Below are 25,376 nucleotides of genomic sequence, written 5' to 3'. Positions count from 1 at the left end.
CTCAAACAGTTAAACAGAATTAGCATATGACCCAGGAATTCCATTCCGAGGTACATACCCAAGATAAATATGTGTCCACACAAAAACGTATACACAAATGTTCGTAGAAGCGTTATTTACAATAGCAAAAAGGAGAAACAACCCAAATGTCCCTTAATGATAAATGGATAAATAAAATGTCATACGTGCATACCACAGAATGTTATTTAGCAATAAAAAGAAATCGAGTACTGATACATGCACAGCATGGATACGTCTTGAAAATATATGCTAAGTGAAAAGAAGCCAGCCACAAATAAATATGTATTACATAATTCCATTTATATGAAATACCCAGAATAGGCAAATCCATAGAGACAGAAAGTAGATTAGTGATTGCCATAGGCTGGGGGGGATGAGAAGTTGAGAGGTAGGATAATAAAAATATTTTAGAATGAGCCCTGGCCAATGTAGCTCAGTAGTTGGAGCATTGGACTGCACACTGGATGATGTGAGGTTCGATTTCTGGTCAGGAGCAAGTACCCAATTTATGGGTTCACTCCCTACCCCCAGTAGGAGCAGTAGGCAACAGATCGATGTGTCTCTCTCAGATCGATATTTCCCCCTCTCTCTCTCCCCCTCTCTTCCCTCCCTTCTACTCTTTCTGAAAAGTAATGGGGGAGGGGGGAACTCTAGAATGAGATAGTGGTGATGGATGCTCAATTCTAAATATAATAAAAGCCACTGAATTGTTAAAAATAAAAATTTTAAGCAAACATTTGTATTCTGCATCACTAACATCCTGCACAATTAGCTGAACTCCATGCAGAATCTTTTCCCCTGGGTACCACTGATTGATCCCAGAATTGATTAAGAGACAATGGAGGAAGTTCCCTCAGCTGCCATCCCACCCCCATCCAGCCCATGAGCAATTCCCATAAGTCCTACATCCAAAACCTATTTGGAATCTAGCACTTCTCAATTTGGACACACCCATCTCAGTTCCAATAACATTACAGCTTACCCAATGGCCACACAGCAGCCCCTTACAGTCTCCTTCCTGCAGCAGCCAGAGTGATCTGCTGTGAATATCAGATCCTATCCTTCCTCAGCTTAAAACTTTCTGAAGTTACACTGAACACTACCAGCTGACGACACTGGGCGAAGCACAGTCAGGAATGAGGAAAAAGCCCCTGCCCTCAAAAAGCTTTTACTGCGTGATAGATCAGGCATCCATAACTATCATTTACAACCTTTTTAAAAAAATACTCCCATTCATCTCTCACCACAAGTGCTACTATATAATTACCCTCTCCTCTCAATTATCCAAATTCATCTCCTACCCCCCATTCAGGGCTGGCCCTACAGAACGGGGCTGAGTTCACCACCAGCCCCTTCCTGATTTATATGGGTTTTTTAAGCTGTCTCCGCACTTCTCGCTATGCATCCTAATCTTTTTAGTCTGGTCTGTCATAATCCCCTTCTTGTTTCACCATCTTCCTCAAACCCTTCCCAGTCCTCATCTGACTTGTATCTACCCCACTAGGTCTTTAAGTGTTCTGGTTTGTAATACACAATGTTTTTTATTAAGATCTGAATATAATATTTATTTTCTTTGACTATCCTTCCTTGTGACACTCAACAAAACTTCCTTAAATTCTGGGCCACTAAAATACACTAATCTAGTGTTTTCAGAAGGCCATCTAAAATCACTTAGAGGCCTCTTTTATGGATCATCGCTGAAGGTCAAGATACACCACCCTGTAATTAGATTGTGAATTATCTTTCCCTGGATTTGTTATCTGGAGTGAAGTGAGAGACCTTGTTACTAGTCCTGACTTCATCCCAGGTCCTCAAGTTCAGTGGGGTCCTAGAACCTATTCAAACCAGCTCACAGACTCAATTATTAAATATTAAGAAATTCTGTAAGATATTTGTTAAACACTGCCATTATTAAAAACTAGAGGCCCAGTGCATGAAATTCATTGTGTGTGTGTGGGGGGGGGGGGGTGGTTTCCTCAGCCTGGCCTGCATCCTCTTGCAATCTGGGACCCCTCAGGGGATGCTGGGCCTAAACCGGCAGTCGGACATCCCTCTTGCAATCCGGGATGCTGCATGCACCAGTGACCATACTTTTCATAAAGGTGAAAGGCATCTTGCTGTTGTATGGGCAGCTACATTTTTTTTTGCCTTGATTATAAAAATTAGTACATAACATGATCCTTCTGAGGCAATAGTACCATTTTCCCCATCTTATGGGTGGAAAAACTGAAGTAGAGAGAAGTAATTGGCTTTGTCACACAGTTATAAGTGTCAGAATCAGGGCTAACCACAAAATGTGCAAGCCAGAGTCCATTAATGTCATCGCTGCATCATCCTGTTTTTCAGTTTTAGAGTAGCCTTGCTAGGTTTTAATTTTTAAATCTAAGAGACTGTTCCCAATATATAGGGTAGGGTCCCTAGGCCTGGCCTGCGATCAGAGCCATCTGTGGGGCGACCCCCGCTGGCACCCGCCTTGGCTGGCGGCCTAGCCCCGCCCATTGGCTGGCCCTGCCACCACCAGTCACCTCCCTTGTGGGGGGGAGGGGGAGTGCGCATCATAGCGACAGGTAGTTCCACTGTCCAATCGATTTGCATATTAGGGTTTTATTATATAGGATTAAATTATATAAACTTATCATTAAATAAACTATATATTTTAAAGGTAGCAAATATGCAAAACACTTCATAATGGTTTTACTATATCTTACTAGTATCCTTGTTCTCTTGAGGTTATTTACATCTATGGTATGTGAATGGTGGAAATTCTTTATAATAGCTCTTCCCAACACTGCATTCAGTGACATTTTGTTAGCCTGAAGTCAGCCATGGTGGCAATATTCACACAAGGAAACCAGCAACCTCTACAAAGTGGGACTTTTCCCCCAGCGAGGTGGTTGCTAACCATTTACAAGCATACCACTGCTGACTTCCTGAACCCCCAATGCTCTGTCTCTGTGGACCTGCATTGCTAAGAGGTGGTTTCACTTTTTAGTAGAATCTAGTAACTAACTACCTGAAACTGAATTTTTCCAGTGCTGAGAAGCTCATGAGGTGAAGGAAGTGTGACCTGGTGGGTGGTTTTGAGCTCAATAACTCTGTTATTTAAAAGCATGAAAAGAGAATTTTAAAAGCATGAAAAGAAAGCATAGTATGGATAAATCCTATTAGTTACCATCAGATAAATCCAGGCTTTTCCTTCAAGCTCCCCTTCCAAATAATTCTCTCTTCTTTTTTAATTCTCAAACTATTCCTTAATTCTAAAAGACTGTAGTAAAAATTCTGACTTATACGGCTGGGTTTAGATTTCTATGTCACTGCACTTTTAAATAACAGGATTCATACCTCAAATTATGTTCTGAATATAGGAATAATTTAAAGTATTGAGAGATTTTTTTATTCACTTTGTCACATGAAGACTTTTCCTTCATAGGTGAATGGGAGGAAAAGCACTTATCATTTACCGTGTGCTTCTTTACTTCTTTCCTGATGGCACAGTTACATTAGACAAGGACAATGAGAACTCTCAGTATTGCAAAGATATAAGCTGTAGTATATAAAATCAGGTAGTGGGACAAGGCACGACCATTTGTCCACTCCTATATTTCATCCTTCGTAACAGCCCCGCATCAACGCGGGGAATTGGAGAATGCAGAAGTCATTTAACTCTGTCTGCCTTCCTAAAGGCGTGCACTTAGTACTTTAAAAGGATATGTTACATGTAATCATTAGAGAAAAGATTTACAATACCTAAATCCAGAAAACGTTCATTTCTATGGTCTTCTATTTAGGCATAAAGTAAGTCAGGGGCAGAAGAGGGGGGATGGTGGAAACCTGGCCCCTAAGGACAGGGGAACCCCAAGCACAAATCGGCCAGGGCAGGTGAGCAGGTGGCTGTAGATAGGGTCACACAAAGTCCCAAAGACTCCGGGACCTGGAGACCTGGCTTTGGTCCTGGCAGAGTTTAAGAGGGAGGGAAAAAGAACTGACATGTCTACCCTCCAAGTGACCCTGACCCCTGACCTCTGACTCCACTGCTACCTGTGGCCAGACTCTGAGAATTCAGGGTGTACACAGAGTGGGAAAGAGGAAAAAGCAAAAAAGGAGGGAGTGGCAGAGACAAAACAGGAAAAAGAAGAAAGAACAGGAAAATGGTTAGGGTCCCCTAGGGAACTCCGTGCCCACTCCCAGGATTCGAGAATGGACGTGAAACAGCCTGGCTCCTCCCCCCACCAGCACCCTCCCCAGCTTGAAGTTGTTCAGGAAGATGAAAGTTGCTCCACGGAAATGAGGGGAAAGGAAGAGAAAAAATAAATAAAATGAAAAAAACCTCACCATTAAATCTAAATTCACAGTAATCTCAGTCCTCATGAGGAGCAAAACCGAAAAGTGGGTTCACGTAACCACAGAGCTGCTGCAGCCCCGGGACGTGTAAATACCCGATTATTTTTGCCATCATGTTGCTGTGGTTGCAGCCGTGGGACTCGCTTATTTAATCCCAAACAAAATCTTACACGGAAGGCCAACATGCAGAGGACATAAAATGATGGTCGTTCCTCTGATCAGAAGACAAGCCCTGCACATCTGGGGAGGTGGTTTGAAAAATCTAAGCAACGGACTGTGAGTCACAGGCAGCGAGAAGCCAAGCTCCTGAAACGGAACCCTGCGAGCCCTCTTCGCCGAGAAGAAACGCTATGCTCACGCCTGTGCTCATTCTTCTCCTCCTCTCGCATTCGGCCCGCCTTCCCCACCCCCACGTGCACGCACACGGCACACGCACACACACCTGACACAGAGAGCCACGCGCATCTAGCTAGCAGCCGTGCACACTCACTGACCAGGGCAGGTAACTCCTCAATATTTGGTAGTGCTATTTCATAGTGGTCTGGGAATATAACAAGTTTGGCTTCATCTTCATATTCATAATCGTCGCTATTTAAATCGTCATCAGTATCTAGATCTGAGGAGAAAACAAAAACAAAGAACAAGACATGAAGAAAGAACATCCCACACGAAGGCAGCACTCGCTGGGGAAGCCAGGCATCCACAGGGATCAGGCCGAGGGCAGCGCACTCACACTCCCTCCTCTGACCGACCATCCACCGGCCCAAACCCGGGGTGAAAGGCCCATCCATCTGCCTAAGCTACGAATACTTACTTATAAGTGACAGATGTACAAAGAAGACTGAGACACATCAGACAGCTTTACAGTTAAACCTAAGTACCAGATATTCCATTCTTAAACATGTGTAAAGGAATAGGCTGTTCATTATGATTTGTTGGGTACCTGGTTCCTGATTTCACAAGAATGGGTTGGAATGTTTGTCCCGACACTGTAATTTGGAAGAAAGTACATGGGTTTCGGAGTAGATAAACCTAGGTTCAGTTCTGGCTTCAAAAATTAATGTTACTTTTGGGCAAATCACAAACTCCCCAAGCCTTAGTTCCCTCGTTTGTAGAATGGAGATAATAACCCTTATCTCACACACTTGATATGGGGAATAAATAAGAAACTGTAGACAAGCAACCTGGCACAGACCGGGTGGTCAATCATAGCAGCTATTAGTGAAAAATAACATCTCAATGTCCCTCTTTCTCTCGCACCCTCTCTCACTCCTCCCCGCCTCTGGGAGTTGTTGGGATATTGGATAGTACCCCAGAGGGGAAACTCCATAATGTAAATTGGTCCTCGGGCTGTGAGGGATTTTCAGTAAGAAAGATGAGGTCCTCTAGGCTAATGTCCATCAAGTCGTCGCCTCTTTGCTTGGCTAATCCCTGGTAAAGGTTAGGTGAAGGCTCAGGAAACATCTTGTCACAATATTTACATGGACATTTCAGCCTTGTGTTCACATGATGCCAGCAGCCCGATCGTGTTTGTATATTTAGGTGTTTGGAACTATGGTGACAAAGAGCTACTGGGCCACATTCCACTCACACACACACAAAGCCACACATAAACAGGTACACAAACATGGGCTCTGTCGGTTGGAGAGAGTTACTGTACCAGATAAAGCAGCCAGCTGAAAACCAAAGGATCTAGATTCTGCTATTACCCTATTGTTTGCCTCCAACCAAAAATCTAGTATCTTCCTGTGTACAGCTCTGCTCTTGATTCCCAAAGGGAGGGAAGTTTTAAGTAGAAAATGAGATATAGCTAAAACACAGTCTAAGTGTGTTAATGAAGGATCCTGAATGACAAGACTCAGAAATGCCAAAGGAGAGAAACAAAAACATTGTTAGAGAACCATAAGAGGTTTATTTCAGGAAAAGCTGCATTAAAGAAGATTCCAGACGGGCCAGTGTGGCTCAATGGTTGACTGTTGACCTATGAACCAGGAGATCACAATTCGGTTCCAGTCAGGGGCACATGCCTGGGTTGCAGGCTCAATCCCCACTGGGTGGTGTGCAGGAGGCAGCTGATCAATGACTTCCTCTCATCATTGATGTTTCTATCTCTCTTTCCCTCCCCTTCCTTTCTGAAATCAATAAAAATATTTTTTAAAAGATTCTAAGAGTTTAAGAAGTGACTAAAGGCATTTATTTCAAGGAAATGACTCAAAGATAGACATTAGGTGTTATAAAAATTTGAATGCCCCAATATCTATAATAAAAAAAAAGAAAACTTAAACGTTCAATGAAGACAGTGTTCAACCCAACAGACTATTATTAAAATATTTATTTAGAATAGGTAGAAACATGAAAACGTCTATGCTATGTGAACACTAAAAATACAAAATCATTTTCACTATAAAAACAACTTTGTAGAAGTTATGCTCCTAGATAAGAACTGGAAGGAAATCTAGACAAATGAAAATAGTGAGTGGGTGAACTTTTCTCTATCTTTAAATTTTCCTTTATTATATTATTTATAACAATTTTAAGTAACCAAAGTACAAATCTTTTGTTTTTATGTATAGAGTCTGCTTATATAACACTAGAGGCCCAGTGCACAAAATTCGTGCATGGGTAGGGTCCCTAGGCCTGGCCGGCGATCAGGGCCGATCAGGGACTTCCAGCTGCAGGGTGGGGCCTCCCTTCATTCTGCATTACTCCCTGGTGGTCAGCACACGTCATAGCAAGCGATTAAACTCCCGGTCTCCTGGCTGAACTCCTGAGGGGACACTTTGCATATTAGCCTATTATATATATAGATATTATGTAGGTGTCTCTTTTCCATAGAAAACATACTCATCTAATGCTAATTCAAATCTTACCTGACCAAACACAATGACAAACTAAGTCCAAGAAAATGCCACCCTGACATTTACTAGCTATGTAACGCTGGGCAAGTTCTTTCAAGTTCATTTTCCTCAGGAGTAAGCTATGGATTGTGTACTCCACACAACTGTTGAGAGGATTAAACAAGGTAAGGTTTTAAGGCACCTCGTACAGGACCTGGCGGGGCTTCTCGGCTCCACAGACAGTAGCTGCCATCACCTCCATCATCACCATCACCACCTTCTCTACACTCCTGACATGTTCAAAAGTGCCTTCCCTTCCTTTTCGCTGCCCCCGCTCCAGAGCAATCCTGGAATAAGTTCAGGAAGACCACAATGTCATGTGGGGGTCTGCCATGTGATCTGACCGTGGAGAAGGGCTGAACTTCGAAATGTGTGCAGACTAAGCTGCAAGAGCAGGAAACAGGTTGCACTCATCTTCCATGTCCCCAGCCCTGCACACACCATACATCACACACTCAGTAACTGTGTGTGAGAGGAGACTTTAAGGAGTTAAAAACTCCACCAGGCCAAGGAAAACAGCAAAGCAAGAGCATCAGAAGGGTTGCTGTGGTTTGGGGTGTTTTTCATTGGTGACTGACGTGTATTTTAAAAGAGGCAAGACTGCTGTCATACAAAACAAACAAACAAACAAAGCAGAACTTTATTGGGCTTCTTAACACTTTTATTTTTAATTCAGTGGAATGGAAAGGGACCATGATCTTTCCCAAACATCTTAATCCAAATTAGAGAAAGTCAACAGAAGGAACCTACACTCCGATTTTAAGGGACAAACCTAAGGTTTCTCCTGAATATAGATAACCCCACAATCCTAGGTATAAATCTATAATTTCCAAATTTCTCTAATTAGAGTCTCACCACCCCAAAAATATCCAGTTGAGAAACCTACAGAGTAAGCGTGCCCTAGGGACCAATAGGACTGGGACCCCCAACTTCTCCCAGCAATCACTTCCCATCGTGACTAATAACTGGTAATGCCTGGATGGGCTCTTTTCCTAAGTTTAAAAAACCTTTTTTGCCCTAGCCAGTCTGACTCAGTGGATAGAGCATAGGCCTGTGGACTGAAGGGTCCCAGGTTCAATTCCAGCCAAGGGCACTCAGTTGCAGGCTTGATTCCTGGCCGGGAGGCAACTAACGGATGTGTCGCTCTCACATCAATGTTTCCCTCTTTCTCCGTCTCTCCCCCTTCCTTCCACTCTCTCTAAACATCAATGGAAAAATATCCTCGGGTGAAGATTAACAACAACAACAACAAAAATAAATAAATAAATAAATAAATAAATAAATAAATAAATAAATCTTTTTTTAAAAAAAATACCACTTCCCCAGCTCTACTTCACCGATCCTCTCAGATCCCTGGGAGAAGTGGCTGAGACCACACCCATTTCCAGAAAGTAACTTGCCTAAAGTTCCAAGCAGCACAGTGAGGAACGGATCCCTAAGGAAAACCAGGGCTCTGATCCCAGCTCAGCGTCTTCTCGGCCTGACCACAATGCATGTGCTGGAGGTGGGCAGTCTGGCTGCTCCAAAGCTGTGAAATCAGACCAGCCATTTACCCTCAAAAGAAGGGGAAGTTTTGGGAGAGCTCTTGAGCACAGAGCCTGTTCTGTGACCGGCTTCAGAAGGAAAGGCAACATGGAATCCACTAGAACCTTCTGGTCATGAAAGGCACAGGGGAGTTTTCAGAACAGGCCCATTCCTGGACCTCTCCCCAAATTTTCTCTTTTACAACCCATTTCTCATCAAGTATGAGTGCCAGGGCTAAAGCCAAAAAAATGGACTTGACGCTCTCTGAGGTTGAGGTAGCTCTTTGAAGTCCCAGCCTCAGACACAAAGACCCTAACTCGTTCACTCTGATTTATGAATGTTGGGGGGAGGAGTGCTTAATACAAATATGGGAATGTTTAACACTATTTCTATGACATGCCAAATATATGGTATTTTTATGAAATGCATTAGCAGTTATTCATACATCGATACGCACTTGTAGCTTTGTTATAAAAATTATATAAGATTAGACCAGAATCACATCCCAAGTCCTGGGATATTTCTTTGAAGATCCCAATCTCCTTTACATCTGCTCTTCTCTTCTTCTATCTCATCAAACAACACATTTTATATAAGCTTATTGCCAAAACTCACCATCTATCATATTGTGGTAAGTTATCTTTCCATTACAGTGTCCCTTTCTAGCTTGAAACATTAACGCAGAGCTACCCGCACTTTCTCAGTTCACAGCATCCCAGCAATTTTCACACAGCAGCAGGAAGCCAAGAAAAGCCTAATAGTTCTGTTTATTTAGTAGTTACATCCAAACAACTTAATTAAGTATTTATGTTCTAACTACTTATTAGAAAAATGATACACATACATTGAAAGAAAAAAATGTTCTATTTCATTCTTAAATAACACAATTCCTTACTTGCGGGATGAATACACCTTATTGGGCACTGCACAACTTCTCTTTGTATCAGACTGGATGCTGCCTCCCTTTTTCCCATTCCACATTTATTTTCACATGATATTTGCCTTTTACCATAGAAACCACCAAAAAACCAGCTTCACAAAGAGATGAAGTCATTGGAAGGAATATTGGATACTCCAACAGTGAAGCTACAAGAGCTAATGGTCCATGCAGTGTTCAAGCATCACTGTGTTCCTTTGAAGAGTTAAAACATCCTGAGGTGCACCTGTGAATCTGCCACAGCACCCCAGGGTGCCTCAGAGCACAGTTTGGGAACCAAAAGTGTTAATGGCTCACCACTGCCTATAGGAAAAAGTCTAAAAGTATGGTATATGTACAGACTATCACAGGAAGAATATACAAGATATATAAGGACATACAGACAGAAAATACTATTTGTCTCTGGCGAGACCAACCAGGGAGCTGGGAGACACAGAAGGGAAAGAAAGAAACTTACTCTTCATTATAGAGCCACTTATAACTTTGCAAATTTAAGCTTTGTCCATATGTTATACTTTCAAAATATTTTTTAATCCTAAATGCAAAAAGAAGCATAAAATGAAAGTGATTCAAATGTTACCCATAGTTTTCATTATTGGTTAAAAAAAAAAATACCAGCCAAAACTAGAGCTGAGGGAAGAATCCTTAACTGTGATTTCATTGATGAGCATCAATGTAATCGGAAGAGTAACTTGACTGTTGAGGGCAGGATAGTGCTCAAGAGACTTGGGGGTAAGCCATTCAGCACCAGGTAATGACCTCAGTTTCCCTTATAAAATCAATACTGAAGGTCATAACTGAATGATTCAATGGTTTCAATGTGACTGTTGAACCACAGGAAGAGGAATTAGTCACAAATCAAGTGGATGTGGATAAAAGCCTCCCTCCAGGAGAAAGCATTAGTCATCTGCCTCTGTTCATGAAGGAGAAAGGGCATCATACCTCCATTTCAACAGCAGCGGAAAAGCACTTTCTGTTCAAAGAAACAAGAGACTGCAAGAGAGTTCTGGTTCTCTTCCTCTCCATGAAGAGACAACCCCAATGTCCCTTCTAGGGAAGGAATCTGTGGCAGAAGCTACTAGCTGCCCCCTGGTATCCATGCTCCCCTTCTTGCTTTAGTAACAGGATTTCCTTAATGAAGACAGTTAACAGACTTTACTTTCCAGTCTCCTGTGCAGCACCTGGTGTGGCCATGTGTCCAAGTTCTGACCAGAGAGGTGAAAACTGAAGTGCTGCTGAGGATCTGTGAGAAAGCTGACAAAAAGAAGTGACTCGGTTGGGAGATGAGACTTTCATCCTTCCCCCTTCATCTTCCCTGCTTTCCAGAATGGAGGTGTGATGACTGGAGGTCCAGCAGCCATTCTGCACCGGGAAGTAACCATGAGGCTGGAAATCACAGGCCAGGATGGAGGGTGAAGCAGAAACATGGGAAGAGTCTAGATTCTAATAGAACACGAGGCTGTCACATCAGCACGGACACATCTTGTGTCTCCTGAGATATGGACTGTTGAGTGAACACAAGGCAGCCTGTAGACAAGTCCCACCAAAATGAGCTGGACGGGGAGTGCGCCCAGGAAGCCATGAGGGGGCCACACCGAATGAAACACAAAACCTCGGTGCTTGCCTTTGGATTAATTTTTTAAAACAGTTACTTGGCAACATCGTCTACCACGAAAATGATCACTAAAGAAATCAAACCCCAAAGTCTTTTGAATAAAAGAAACAAAGTTAAAGGACAAGATAGTGAATCAAAGCAGGGAGAAACTCAGCTCTATGACTGTTTCCAATGGTTTTCCTTTTCAAATAATGAATATGTCTTTGTATTACAACAGTAACATACATTTGTTACGGAAAAAATTAAAATTAAATAAGCAAAAAGAAGAACATAAAAAATCACCTCAATCACACCACCAGAAAAAAGCTACTTTGAACAATTTGGAGTAGATTCTGCCAGACTCTTCCACACTCGCAATCATATATGCATACATGTGTGTATAAACATACATGTATATACACATATTTGCATACATATATGTACACACATATATAGATATGCATGCACATATAGAGGCATATTTATATATACAAGATGGGGTAAAAGTAGGTTTACAGTTGTGAGTACACGAAACACAGAGTTTATTCTTGTATTATTATTTATTAATTATTGTATTATTTCCAAGACAAACAATTGTATACAGGTATATGTATGTATACACTTTTTTTTTCACCAAAATGAAATTGCAATATGAAAATAACTTTGTAATTTCTTTCAAACACTAATCCCAGGTGTTTAGGGATTTAAAATTGCTTGACGAAGCATTATGAAACCACTTTTTCTCCTGGACAACCAAATCAGAAGCTCAGTATGACATATGATCATGATAACATGATATTAGAAACCATTACTCATTTGCATAAGCAAAGCTAGCTCTTCTGAAGGAGGGAGAGATCAAATCACTGCTAGTCAAACACCACAGTAATCACTGCGCAGGCAAGATCCACTGATGGATGATAAAATGAGCGGGCAAAACCTTGAGGAGAAATGAGTTATTAGCATAGTCTCCAACTATCACTCCCAGCACATTTATTAATTACACTGCAGCTTTACAGTGGAGAAGGCCGCCGGACACCCCTCAACAAGTGATCAGGTTGACATCACCTGTATGAAGACACAGCATCCCATGCCCCTGATGTCACGCAGAGGAGGGCACATCTTGCCAAAAATGCATAACCTCAGACTTACCATAGGGACACATCAAACAAACCCAACCTGAGGTCCATTCTACAAAATAACTGGCCACTACTCTTCACACAGGTCACGACTATTAAAGATGAAAAGAGAGTGAGGAACCACCACAGATTCGACAGGGTTAAGGAAACATGGGGTTCCGGAACATAAAAGGACACTAGAGGAAAAAACGGCGAAACCTGAACAAACTCTGTAGTTTGGCTAATATTAAAATATGAAAACTGTCTCTTCTTTAAAAGCAGTGGGGGAAAAAGACCAAAGGCAGAATTGCAGTTACTCTCCGGACCCTGTAAGCGTAACTGCTTCAAAACGCTAACCCGGCTGGAGTGCTGACATCCTTCACCACCAGGTAAACATGAAACAGGGTCAGCTCATCTCAAGTTAAACTGGTTCCGCTCATCCTTACCTTATAGATCAACAAACAGCCTGTTACTCTAAATGAAGCACACACATGCACACACACATATCTGTACACACACACACACACACACACACACACACACAGTTATCTGGGCACACGACTGATAACTATGCACATTACCTAAAAAAATCTTGGAATTCCTCCTTTTGGGTAAAGCTCCACCAGATGCCCCTTTTACTTTCTGAAAAGAAAAAAAGAAATGATTAAAATGCAGCCCATGGAATAGACTAGTGGGGGTGCGGTGGGGTGGGATGGGGTGGGGGGAGGGTGGGGTGGGGGGAAGAGTACATCTCAAAGGTTCCCAGATTTTACAAAAGTCCAGAGGAAATAGTCAACTTGGATTAGAGAATCCCAGATAAACAGGAACTTGACCCAGGTCAATGGGGGTAAGTGAAGGGCAACGCTATTGTTCCACCTGACTATTTTCACCAAGCTGTACCGAAAGCACGCTGGAAAGGGAAGTGGAACCAGGCATCAAAGTGAAGTAGATGCTCCAGCTTCAAATGGGCACATTCTCCCAAGAGGCTGGGGCCATGCCCAGCGCTGGAGGGACTCTGGAAGGATGGCGCCTCCAGAAGGGAGGCTCTTGTCCCCAGCGGTTAGGCCTGAGCCTGCCAACAATTACTGTTGAAAGACTTAATAAATATTAATCTATAGTCACTGATATTCTGTCCTATTACATCAATCTAACCTCCTTAAACATTTCTGGAACACTGCGGCTGGCTATGTCACGCATTTTCCTAACATGGAAGTCCCCAGCAGCAATGAAATAAACACCCATCACGTGTTCATGCAAAAGAGGCCATGTGTTACCCTCTGACACTCACACAAAATATTTTACTCTCAAACAGGATTATAAAAATGTTTGTGTCCAAGGGCCAAAGCAACATCTCCACACTGTATGCTCTTTCAGCGAACAGAAGAGAGCATGTTTCTAACACACGGCGGGGTGCGGGTCGAACCCCGATGCCTTTTCACATGGTCACATGTCACGGCCTCGCTGCTTCTTCAGTTTGTGCTGTTCTTAGTGCTAGGTCTCCTTTCCCACGTTTTTTCATCTGGCATTGAAGGCTGACTCATCTTTGTGTTTCTCACATTATGTTTTTACAGCTTGTAGTATGAGTTTCTAGTTCACGTCTTAGGAATGTGAAAATTGTTGAACACTTTAGCTCAGACACCTGTCTCCCTAATACTAATGCCAAACTCATGTCACTGTCTTAAATTCCCTCTCCTCCATGGTCTCAGAGCCTCTGGTCCTCTGCCCTCCACTTACCTGCCTCAAAAAGGCAGAAAAATAAACCTGTACTGAAGGCACGTTTAACAGTCCTGGAGGTCACTGAAATCTCTCTATAAATTCATGGCATTCTTCCTTCAAACTTACCGCCTTCAATAATATATCATAAAGAGGAAAGGATAGTTCTTCTGGAGGTGGAAGGTGTGGCCAGGGATGGTCAGGTAAGAAGAGCAGCAAGCCTGTTTTATAGCAGCTGCTCAGCAAGTATTTGTTGGATGGATGATGGATGATGGATAGGTGGATAGATGGATGATGAACAGATAGATAGATATGCTGACCACAGGAATGCAACAGGTGAAAGAGGAGAGGGGGTAGAAGTAGAGCATCCCAGACCAAAAAAAAAAAAAATGTACAAAGGCATGAAATCAATGTGTCCCAAGAAGAAGTGGTTTGCTATGTCTAGAGCACAAAGCTGGCGAAGAAAGAATGAGTGTTAGAAAAGCCACATGGAGGGCCTTGTAATCATGTGCAAACGAGTTTGGGCTTCATCCTGCAACAAGGAGAGAGCCATCAGAGATTTCAGCCACAGATGCGCAGATCACTCTGGGTGCAACATGCAGACTGGGTGGGTTGGAGGCGGCAAGTGTGCAGGAAGGAGACTGGTCAGGAAGCTGCAGCACTGGTCCCTCAGGGAGTGATGAGCACTCAGACAGGAAGAACAGGGGTGCAGAGGACAGGGCTTCAGAGCTATTTGGGAGCCCAGATAACAAGACTTGGTCACCAATCAGTCATGGACTGAAAGCAGGATCCAAATGATGTCTAGGTCTCCAGCATTCAAGACCAAGGACAACGCTGAGAAAGAGGATAGATAACTCATTCAGTCTGGAGATGTTTCGAGTAGAAAAAGCCAGGTCAGAGTCGGGTGGCCAGGTCTTTGGCTCTGGAGAGAAATGATCTGGAGGCATCAGCTCAGAGACGGTGGTTAGACACAGATGGGCATGACAGTGAGGAGGAGGGGCAGCTTTCAGAGAAAGAAGACAGGAGGGTCAAGCAGAATCCTAGGAAATGCCGATGACTAAGGGGCAAGTGAAGAAAGCGATGCTAGTGAAAGAGTGAGGAAGGGCAATCTGAAAGGCAGGAGGACAGCCAGGGAAGAATGGTGCCCAAGAAAGCAAGGAGGAGCAGCTGCAAAAGAAAAACAAGTTCAAATACTCAAAACGTCACATAAAATCAGGGCTAAAATGTGTCCACCAAGAGTGGCACCGAAGAGGTCACTGACAACGTCGCAGTCGTAATGGGTTGACAGGAGATCAGACTGCAACGTTGAACTTAACTTAAAGTGAGGTGTAGTCGAGATGATGAGAATAGAAAAGTTTTTAAAGAAGCTTTAATTAAAGGATGAGATGACTAAAGGAGGACACATTAAAGGGACAATTTTGTCGTGTGTTCTTTTTTTTTAATCCTCACCAGAGGATATGTTTTTTATTTTTCTGATTATTTTAGAGAGATAGGAAGAGAAGGAGAGAGAGAAATATCAATCAGTTACCTCCCATATGAGCCCCCACCAGGGAATGAATCCGAAACAGGCGTGTGCCCTGATCAGGAATTGAACCCTCAGCCTTCTGGTGTACGGGACCAACTGAGCCACCCGGCTGGGGCGTGGTGTGTTCTTTTTTAAGGTGGGAGAATAAACAGCCAGAAGAGGGTGTGGTTGGCGGTGTTGGAAGGAGTGGAGTGAATGAAGGAGCAGTTTCCCAGGTTGGAGGAAAGAGGACCGGGAGGACAGAGAGAGCACAGCTTTCTGCTGAGATGGAGGGACTGGATGCGGGTGAGTTCCCAGGGGACAAGAAAGGAGCTCGAGGAGTCCCTGTCCATGGGGCCCCTGTTTTCTCGGAAAAGTACAAGCCAAATCCTTTTCTGAGAATCAGGAAGGAGGAGAGCACCTGGAGTTTGGAGTGGGAGAGGGTACAGACTAGGTTTGCTGAGCAGTGACGGGCCCAGCAGAGGGGGAGGCCAGGAACAGGACAGGGTCCAGACCCCGTGCAGTGCGGGCTCCCAGCGGTGCGCGCATGAAAGCAGAGGATGATGCCAATGCCACGACCGGAAGGAGTTCTGGAGGACAGTTAGGGAGGCAAGACACGGGGGTGAGGGTCAGTGGAGGGTACTGGGAATAAGGGAATGTTTAAAACCAGGGATCCTGGGGGACTCTTCCCCCTTCCCCATGTGGGAGTCTGTACTTGTTCTTCAATAAATCTCCACCTTTGCTAAAAAAACTAAAAAAACAACAGGGATCCTGATACGCAGGCTCACCAAGCAGGGAAGGGGCTGCCTGGGCACGACACAGGCCTGGAGCTGTCAGTGGGAGAACAGATCTACATCGGAATAAATGAGTGGAAGGGCCAACCCAAGAGAGGGGCGTGGTCAGAGTGAACTATTTAACCTAACATTTCGGAGACAGAGCTGACTGTGCAAGGTTCCCAGCATCCTGCCATCCTGCCACTCCCTCTGCGGCTGTGAGCAAGTTACTTCAAGTCTCTGGGCCTGTTTCATTTGCCTCCGCCTCCCTGTTTTGTAAAATCCATCACTTTATACTAAGAAATGTGTGGAACAAAGCAGACTGCACAAGAACTTCTATGTCCCGACTGACAGGAGTAGTAAATGTAAATCATGCAATATTAGGCCAACATCATCACTGAGTTCATGGCTTATCTGACCTCCTGGCCTTTCTCCTCCTCTTCCCCCTACTGTCCCCACTGTCTAATTTTGGGATCTCTCCTCACTGTCCAAAATAAACAGAGGGCATGTTAAGTAGGCTAGGGGGAGAGATTACATGAACTTCAACTCAGCACTGATGAGTTAGAAGATCCAAGATAGTCTACTAACTATTAGGGCTACAGTGAAAGTTGAGCAAATGCTGCTAAATATAAAATCAACATCTGAAAACTAATAACAATCCCCAAACACCATCGATCACATTAAAATGCATAAAAAATAAAAGATAGCAGTTACAATAGTTACAAAAATTAGAGACCCTTTTAAAAAGCTAACTAAATATAACTCCTTTACTGAAAATTCCCAAATATTATTGAAAGACATAAAGGAGCCCTGAATAAATAGAAAGGTATGCCATGTTGAATAGTCATTCAATAAATATTTACGAAGCACCTAGTGCTGAGGACACAGAAGTGAAAAAAACAGACAAAAATACCTGCCCTCATAAAGCTAACACAGTGACGTGGATTATAGCTTAATCTACTTATTGAATGCGATCCTGATCAAAATCTCCACAGGACTTTTTAAACTAGATGAATTGATTCCAAAATCCATAAAGAAAAATCAGTGTCAAAACCCAGGGAAGTTCTGGGGGAAATTTACACGGAAACAGTGCTTGCCTTACCAGATATCAGGCTTGTCGCACCAATGCAGAGACAGAAAAATAAGGTCAGCAGGAAAGAACTGAGCCCCCAAACAGGCCCGAGTGGTAATGGCGAGTTAAAGTATAAAAAAAAAAAAAATGGCTCTGCAAATCCCTGGGAAAGGCTGCACAACTCTCGGAATAGTGGGACAGCTGGCTATCAACATGGAGAATAACGTGTAGATTCCCACACTTCACAGAAATATAAAAATAACTTACAGGTGGATTAAAGACCTAAAACGTTAAACTATACACACACACTTCTAAAAAAGTAAAGTATTAAAACAAATATCTGCATGGCCTTGAGTCGGAAAACAATTTCTCAGACACAATACAAAAAAAAACACAATTTGTAAGAAATGTTTAGTACATCAAACTTCAAAACTTCTATTCTATAATTCATAAACAAAGCAAAAAATTGCTCAGCTGGCGTGGCTCAGTGGCTGAGCATTGAGCTATGAACCAGGAGGTTGAGGTTTGATTCCCAGTCGAGGTACATGCCCAGGTTGTGGGCTCGGTCCCCAGAGTGGGGTGTGCAGGAGGCAGCCGATCAATGATTCTCTCTCATCATTGGTGTTTCTGTCTCTCTCTCTCCCTCTCCTCTCCTCTCTCAAATCAATAAAAATGTATTTTAAAAAACAACAAAGCAAAAGGTTTTTATATCTAGAATGTGGGGAAAAAAGCTAAATAAAACTTTTAAGAAAAAAGATAAGCCCATGGAGAAATATATCAAAAATATAAATAGGCAACTCAGAGAAGAGAAAACCAGAATGCCCAATAAACATACAAAGATGTTCATCTCTCCCAAAAGGAAATGCCAAATATTTAGATGTTACTTCACAACCATTAGATCGGCAAAAGGAAAAGTCTGACCAAGTGTGAAGCTATGGAAATCCAGGAGTTCACTGTCACTTAAGACGGGAGTATAAATTGGTACAACCAATCTGGGGGAGAACTTGTAAATATCTAGTAAAAGCAAGGAGACGCACAGCTACAAGCCAGCATTATCGCTTCTACATAGATTTCCTTTAAAAATCTTGCACATGTACTCCCAGGAGAAAAGGTTGAAAATGTTAATTGTTGCATTGCTAATAGAAAAAAAATAGAAACAATCTAAATGTTCATTAATAGGAGAATAGAATAATAAATGACAAGGTAGAATACCAACTAGTAAAATGAATTAAGTACAACCAAATGCATCACAACATGAACAGATTTCCAAAAAAAAAAATGTTGAAAGGGAAAGCTTTACACAGAATCATAGGCAACAGTATGATAGTATTTATCTACATCTTTAAAACACACAGTCATTCCACATATAGAAGATGAATATGTGAGAAACAACAAATTCACAGCTATGGTTACTTCTAGGGAGTGAGGGAAACAAAAGGGAACAAATGAATCTGAAGCAAAAATATCCAAATATTTTTTATTTCTGATTTTTGGATCCATGAGTGTTTCTACTATTATTTTCTGTATTTTTTTTTTTAACCCATATCTTCTTAACTCCAAGCAGAGGTTCAGAGGGAGAGAGAAATAAAACTGGGTAAGGTGAGATTTGGGGGGAATCTATGACTTTCTACAGACGGTCCTGTTGTTGTTTCCCATCATCGAGGAGACTCAGAAGTTACGTGGACACAGTCAAGTCTCCACGCGATTCACACACTAAGACAACGTCACAAGAAAGATACCAAGGCGGTTCTCTCACCTCTCGCACATGTCTTTTCAGGTGCATGTATACGCTCTGTCCAGTTTTTCGAAAATGTCTTTCCACGTGTTCCCTTCCAAAGGCCAAAAACGTATTCATGCAAACATAGAGTCCACCTTCAGAATTCTAGAAGAAAGAGACAGGTTACAACATTAGCCAACAACGCCTCACCGAGCAGTCTAGAGTCAGAGTAAGAAAAGGGGAGGGAGGGCGAATGCTGAAGACAAAGCCTGGCAGGGCCACCTGGCTGTCAGTCATTGCGGTGGCCCCAGGGGCTCCACAGCCACCACAGCCACCACAGCCCGAGCCCCAGTGCTCCCGGACAACGAAGAGAGTCTCATCAGTGAGATCCTCAGAGGCCCGGGGAAGGAAACGCGTTTGTCTGACTCTCCAAACTGCGGTAAATGACAGTAAGAGACAGAAGAAAACTGGCAAGCGATCCAACTACCATCGCTGCAGTGCTTTATCATGGCTACTTCCCCATCTGTCAATGCAATCTCCAGGATCAAGCAGTTTCCTCTGAGCAGCACCAGGATCTTCAAAGAAATTGTTCTTTTTTTGGTTGTTGTTAATCCTCACCCAAGGGTATATCTCCATTGATTTTTAGAGAGAGTGGAAAGGAGGGGGAGAGACAGAGAGAGAGAAACATCGATTGGTTGCTTCCCACAGGAGCCCCGACCAGGGCTAGGGATCCAGCCTGCAACTGAGGTATGTGCCCTTGAATGGAATTGAACCCGGGACCCTTCAGTCCACAGGCTGATGCTCTATCCACTGAGCCAAACCGGCTACAGCAAGATATTATTCTTTGAAGATATTATTTTTTATGGTATCTATTGATAAGTTATAATAATTTAATAAGTAAATGCTAGAGGATGGAGTCCTATAATAATCATAACTACATGTTATTGCATGCCTAGGATGTGCCAGGTGCTTTATATATATTATGTCTAATCCAAACAATACTGCAAGCTGCTTATTATTATTTCCACTTTAAAGTTTGTTTTTTTTTAACTAAGGATAAGTCGTTTGCCCATGTTCACACAACTTGGGAGTGTCAGAGATAAATCTGAATCTTTTTCTCTTTTTATCTCTCTATGCAATATTTCAATTATTATTTCATTATAGACATACTGCTACAATGAATAGTCAAAAATATTGTTCACATTTTAGATACTTGAGTTTCTATCCCAGTCTCATCTCCCCTTTTCTCTCAATCTGTTTAACATGCTTCTCTGTAAACTTAGCATCTAAAATTAGCCATACTGCCTCAATGGGAGTAGATTTTTATTAAGATCCTGTTAGTCACACCCCTGCAAACAAAACAAAATACTTAAACGCCTGTCAGAATTGCCAACGAACATTTATCAAAATTCCTTACATTGCATTTTTTTAAATTGTTATTGAATTTTTGAGGTGATATTGGTTAATCAAATTATATAGGTTTCAGATGTACAATTCTATAACATATCACCTGTATATTATATTGTGGGTTCATCACTCCAAGTCAAGTTTCCTTTCATCACCATTTATTTCCCTCCCCCCTTTATAATGTCAAAACATACACTGATGCTCATTACCAATATATGAAATATAATTTTCAAAATTCTAACAGCTCAAGATTTAAAATTTTTCTAATAAAATCCTCCAACACTGTATCTATGGTTTATAAGCCAGACATAACGTCTTGACACAATGAGAACATTATAACAGCACTGGTTCACACAGGTGCCTATCACTGTAGCATATACACTGCAGAAGTCAAGGAGGAAAAAGGCATAAAGATGACATTATAGTCTATATGGTAAATCCTAACAAATATACAAACAACTAAAAATAACAACTAGTGAAACTAATACATGAATTTAGCAAGGTATTAGGATAGTTTAATAGACAAAATTCAATTTCACTTTTATATTCTGGAAACAAATACTTTCAAATGAAATTTTTAAAACTTGATGATAAAATAGCCAAAAACCTCAGGATTTTATACCCTGTGCTTCTGGATACATTTTTCCCTTAAATGAGATCATTTGAATAAAATTAGAAAAGTTCTTCATATTATATTCATTTGATCAATAAGTTAGGTAAATATTTTCAAAAGATTTTTAAAATAATAAACATATTCTTTTGCATAATCATAACTCTTAAGAAAAATATTACTTCAACATAATAGTTATTCATTAATCCAATTACATTGAGCAACACATATTATGATTTATTTTAAAATCTTCCATTCTGTTCCAATAAAATGTAATTCTGTTCAAAAGAAGGAAAACCAGAAGATATACTGGGGAAAACTAAGTCAGGTTGTTATACAGGCTCTGTGCTTCAGTATCTACTTCTGTACCAATAATCCCCACCTCACAGGGTTTCATGAAGGTCAAAGAAGATGAAACACATTCTGTGCTGTAATGAATTACATAAATGTTGGTAATTATTCATTGTAACCTAAAAGCTCTGTGTGCTACATGCATCTCCTATTATCTCAATTACTTTATAAGGGGGGAAGCAAGCAGATGGAAGAAAAAAGTGAATCTGACCGCCACCCAGGCAAGTGGTAACAAATAATAATCTGTCAGAAAAATACATTAGGCAACTAGCGAGAGAACCAAAAAAATTACTAAACAGAAGAAAAAAAAAAAGGTTTAAGTGTAGACTAGCTACATAATACAAGAGTTTTGGGTCTCTAAAATAATCATAAAGTCTTTGCTAATTTCATTGCCACGAGTTTTTGACTTATTAGGGAATTTGATAAAAAATTTAATATACCAAATATTCATTCTCAATTTCTGGAGTCACTTGATATTGTCACAAAGTCCATAATCAAAGAGAAATATGCTATGGCACTCAGAGACGAAATGGCCCCACATAGGGAAGGATTCTATGACAAACTCCCACAGGCATCTTCCATCATACACGGGCTGACCTGTGAGGCAGCGTATGCCCCTCTGCTAGCAGCTCTGAGATGGAGACACCACCCAGAGAACTTGCCCATAATTCTAAAAACTCAGGACACACTGAGACACAAAACACTTTCAAAGTTACCCCATACAGAACAAACCCGCCAGTCTAATGATGCACGCTTTCTTCCCTCTTGCCTTACTAATGTCTAAATATTGGTCCCATAAAGACACTTTCTTTCACATCCACAGTCAACACTCCATGCCGGGTACAGTTTCACTATTGAGGACAAGTCTGCTGACAAATCTCTCCCAATTCCTTTGTGACCAAAGCACAGAGAACGGTTTGTAGCCTGGGATCAGAGATAAGGTGACTGACTCTTGAGGTTTTTGAACCCTCAACCCCATCCTCTCATGAACCAGCCACACCCCCACTAAAACCACTGCTTCAAGAAAGCACCATAAAGCACTTGCCTTCATGGGGCCAAAAGTGCAGCAAGCAATCGGGCAGGGCCTTCTGTACGACAGGCACTGTGCTAAAACCGAGGGGGGAACTAGGCTCCCATCGTGGCTTCTGTAATGATGCCAGCAGAGTGCACACAAGAAGATCAGTCACTGCGCTAGACAGTAAAGACTAGGGTGAACCTGTTTCTTAATGTCCAGTGTCCTTTGTCTTAAGAGTTCGTGCAATATGTCTTCAGAAGAAAATAAAAATTAAGCAATTGTTTTAATCAGGCAGGTTTAGGGAACTGTACTAACTGACAGTGAATAAGAGGAAAGAAATCAAAATGACATACTTTTTCCAAGTCATGGTGGTGGAGTGCTTTATTAAATACATTACAAATGACATTTCTATATATTGGGTTAACTTATGAGATAAATAGTAGCATAACAATAGAGATTCCAAAAAAAATATATTCATTCCATATGGCAAAAGCTCTTAATATGTCAAACCCAAAGAATGAGGGGGAAATCACCTATCAAAGTTACTGTTACATTTAGACTTCGGAATTTAATCTAGATCCACATCTTACACCAAACACTATAATAAGGTTCAGATAGATCCAAGAGATCACATTTTAAAAACTAGGAAAGAGCAGAAGAGCATATTTATCCCACTTGTAAAGGGGAAAATAACTTCTAACCAAAAAAATATAGAATCGCAAAAGAGATGGCATAGCTGAGTACAAATATATAAACGCTAATGAACAAGTTTTACACCACAAACTATAACGAAACAAATAAAGACCAACAATAACAGCATGGGTAAAGCTGTAAAGGACAATGAAGAAAAGCTTACATGCAAACTATGTAAAACTGATAAAATTACAAGATGTCAACATCCATGTTCAGCTTAGTAAGAGTTTTTTTGTTAAGATTGTTTCATTTTACAGGTGAGAAAATATTAAATTCAAATCATCACATCCTCACCACCTCCTGAAGTAAGCACATTAAAACAACTTCCAGGCAAGTGTACTAGTATAAGCCTACTAAACTATCAAAAAAGCGTTATAATTGAACAGCCTGGAGCCACAGAAAAGTCTGTGTATTGATTCCGACAATAGAAATGGATTCTGTCTTTCTACAGAGCAATAAAATTGTGACCTTTGACACAGTACTTCACCTTTGGGGACAGATTCCAGGGACCCAAAAGAAATAGAAAAAACTTTTGTTTAAAAATATTCACGGATGTACTATTTATAACAGGAAAAGTTAGCAATGGCCCCAAGTAGAGGAGCTAAGAACCTGTGACATATAAACACAATGAAATACTTTAACCTTATTTAAAATGCTGCATGTATGCATTACGTGTAATGTGTGTAGAACATAGGTATGGGGTTGTATATGATATGCATAGGAAAATAATGTTTATGAAAAAAGAGCACATGCTGATGACCAGGAGGAAGGGGAAGAGGGGAAGGTGAGCCTGTACATGACGAAGACTGAACTGAAAATGGGATGTGACAAGTGGTTGTAGATTTATTTAAGTCCTTGACCTTGGGGCCCACAGCCTCAGTCCCATTACTTCCACGCTCGATGTGAGAGAGAAACATTGATCGGTTGCCTCCTGAGCACACCCTAACCAAGGCTCAAACCCGCAAACCTAGTCATGTGCTGTGACCCAGAATCAAACCCACAACCGTTTGCTGTAGGGAATGACGCTCCACCCAACTGAGGGTCAGCACCTCCAACGCTGTTTCTCAAACTACAGTTGTGAAGGAGCAGGTTGTTTTGTCCCGTGTTCTGTTTTGTTCCTATTCATTAGGGAAAGATACGCGGCCCCCTGCACAGGACTAGGTCCCAGCTCCAGCCAGATGTGAACGTACTCACACTCACACGTGTAAGTCCCACAAAACCCAAATGGGTCTACATCCTGTTCAAACAAACTGGTCTGCTGCTCAAGCACTTGGAGGTGGCTGCAAAGTCAAGTTGCTATAGAAATTTCTAAGCACGTACTCTCGATGCTTGTACTTATCTCTTGGCCCAGTCAGCTGGCTTCCCTTTGAGTAGCCTTAGTCCAGGGCTGGGTGAACTGCCCAATCCTACGTGTCTCACTGTCAGGAAAGCGTCACCTCAGGGACCTTGGGAACACCAGATCAGGCCTCAAGCCTTCAGAGCAGCCCCATCAAAGCCAGCTACCCAGGTTGATGCCGGGGCAACTGTGGATGCCCCCCAGATCCCACACCGGTGCAGCCGTCCACCTGCCAGCCTCTGCCCGTGACCAATTCCCTCATCTCCCTGCTCATCCGCCTGTGCTGACAGCCCTTCACCCCAGACCCACTTCCACTTCACAACTGCTAGCATCTTGCTGTTTGAAACCTGTAGCTGTGAGAAACCCAAGCTTCCTTCACTCGGGGCCACTGCATTCAGAAGCTGAGCAGCACAGCCTCTCCTTGAGAGCAGGAAACTTGTTTCACATTCACTACTGAATTCCAAAGACAGTATCTGGTACCAAGCAGGACTGAGCATTGATGGAATCCATGGCAGGTTTGTGTAATTTGCTGTCATTCTGTTACATAGTTTAATTCTCTCTAACGGGTCCTCAGTGCCCCTTTTTAAACTACTTCCTGGCACAGGCTCCATTTCAAATCTGGCATAACTAAATAATGGGGAGCATCAAAGGAAAACTGGCCCTGGCCAGGTGGCTCAGTTGGCTGGAGTGTCATCGTACAGCAAAAGGTTGTGGGTTTGATTCCCGGTCACAGCACATGCCTAGGTTTTGGGTTTG

The 25,376-nt window shown here is 42.1% G+C and overlaps 1 protein-coding gene across 1 annotated transcript in view; it reads right to left on the bottom strand.

Annotated features, from left to right (window-relative positions):
* USP13 (ubiquitin specific peptidase 13) overlaps window positions 1–25,376 on the bottom strand; it is a 110,235-nt gene that overhangs the window by 69,156 nt on the left and 15,703 nt on the right. Inside the window, exons 2-4 of the mRNA XM_079766743.1 lie at window positions 19,248–19,373; window positions 13,011–13,071; window positions 4,857–4,978 (exon numbers count right to left, since the gene is read on the bottom strand). Of these exons, the coding sequence (XP_079622869.1) occupies window positions 4,857–4,978; window positions 13,011–13,071; window positions 19,248–19,373 (309 nt within the window). The remainder of the gene's footprint in view (window positions 1–4,856; window positions 4,979–13,010; window positions 13,072–19,247; window positions 19,374–25,376) is intronic.

This window comes from Cnephaeus nilssonii (assembly GCF_951640355.1).
Source record: "Cnephaeus nilssonii genome assembly, chromosome: 3".
NCBI classification, from domain to species: Eukaryota; Metazoa; Chordata; class Mammalia; order Chiroptera; family Vespertilionidae; genus Cnephaeus; species Cnephaeus nilssonii.
This window is presented reverse-complemented; position numbering and strand designations above follow the sequence as displayed.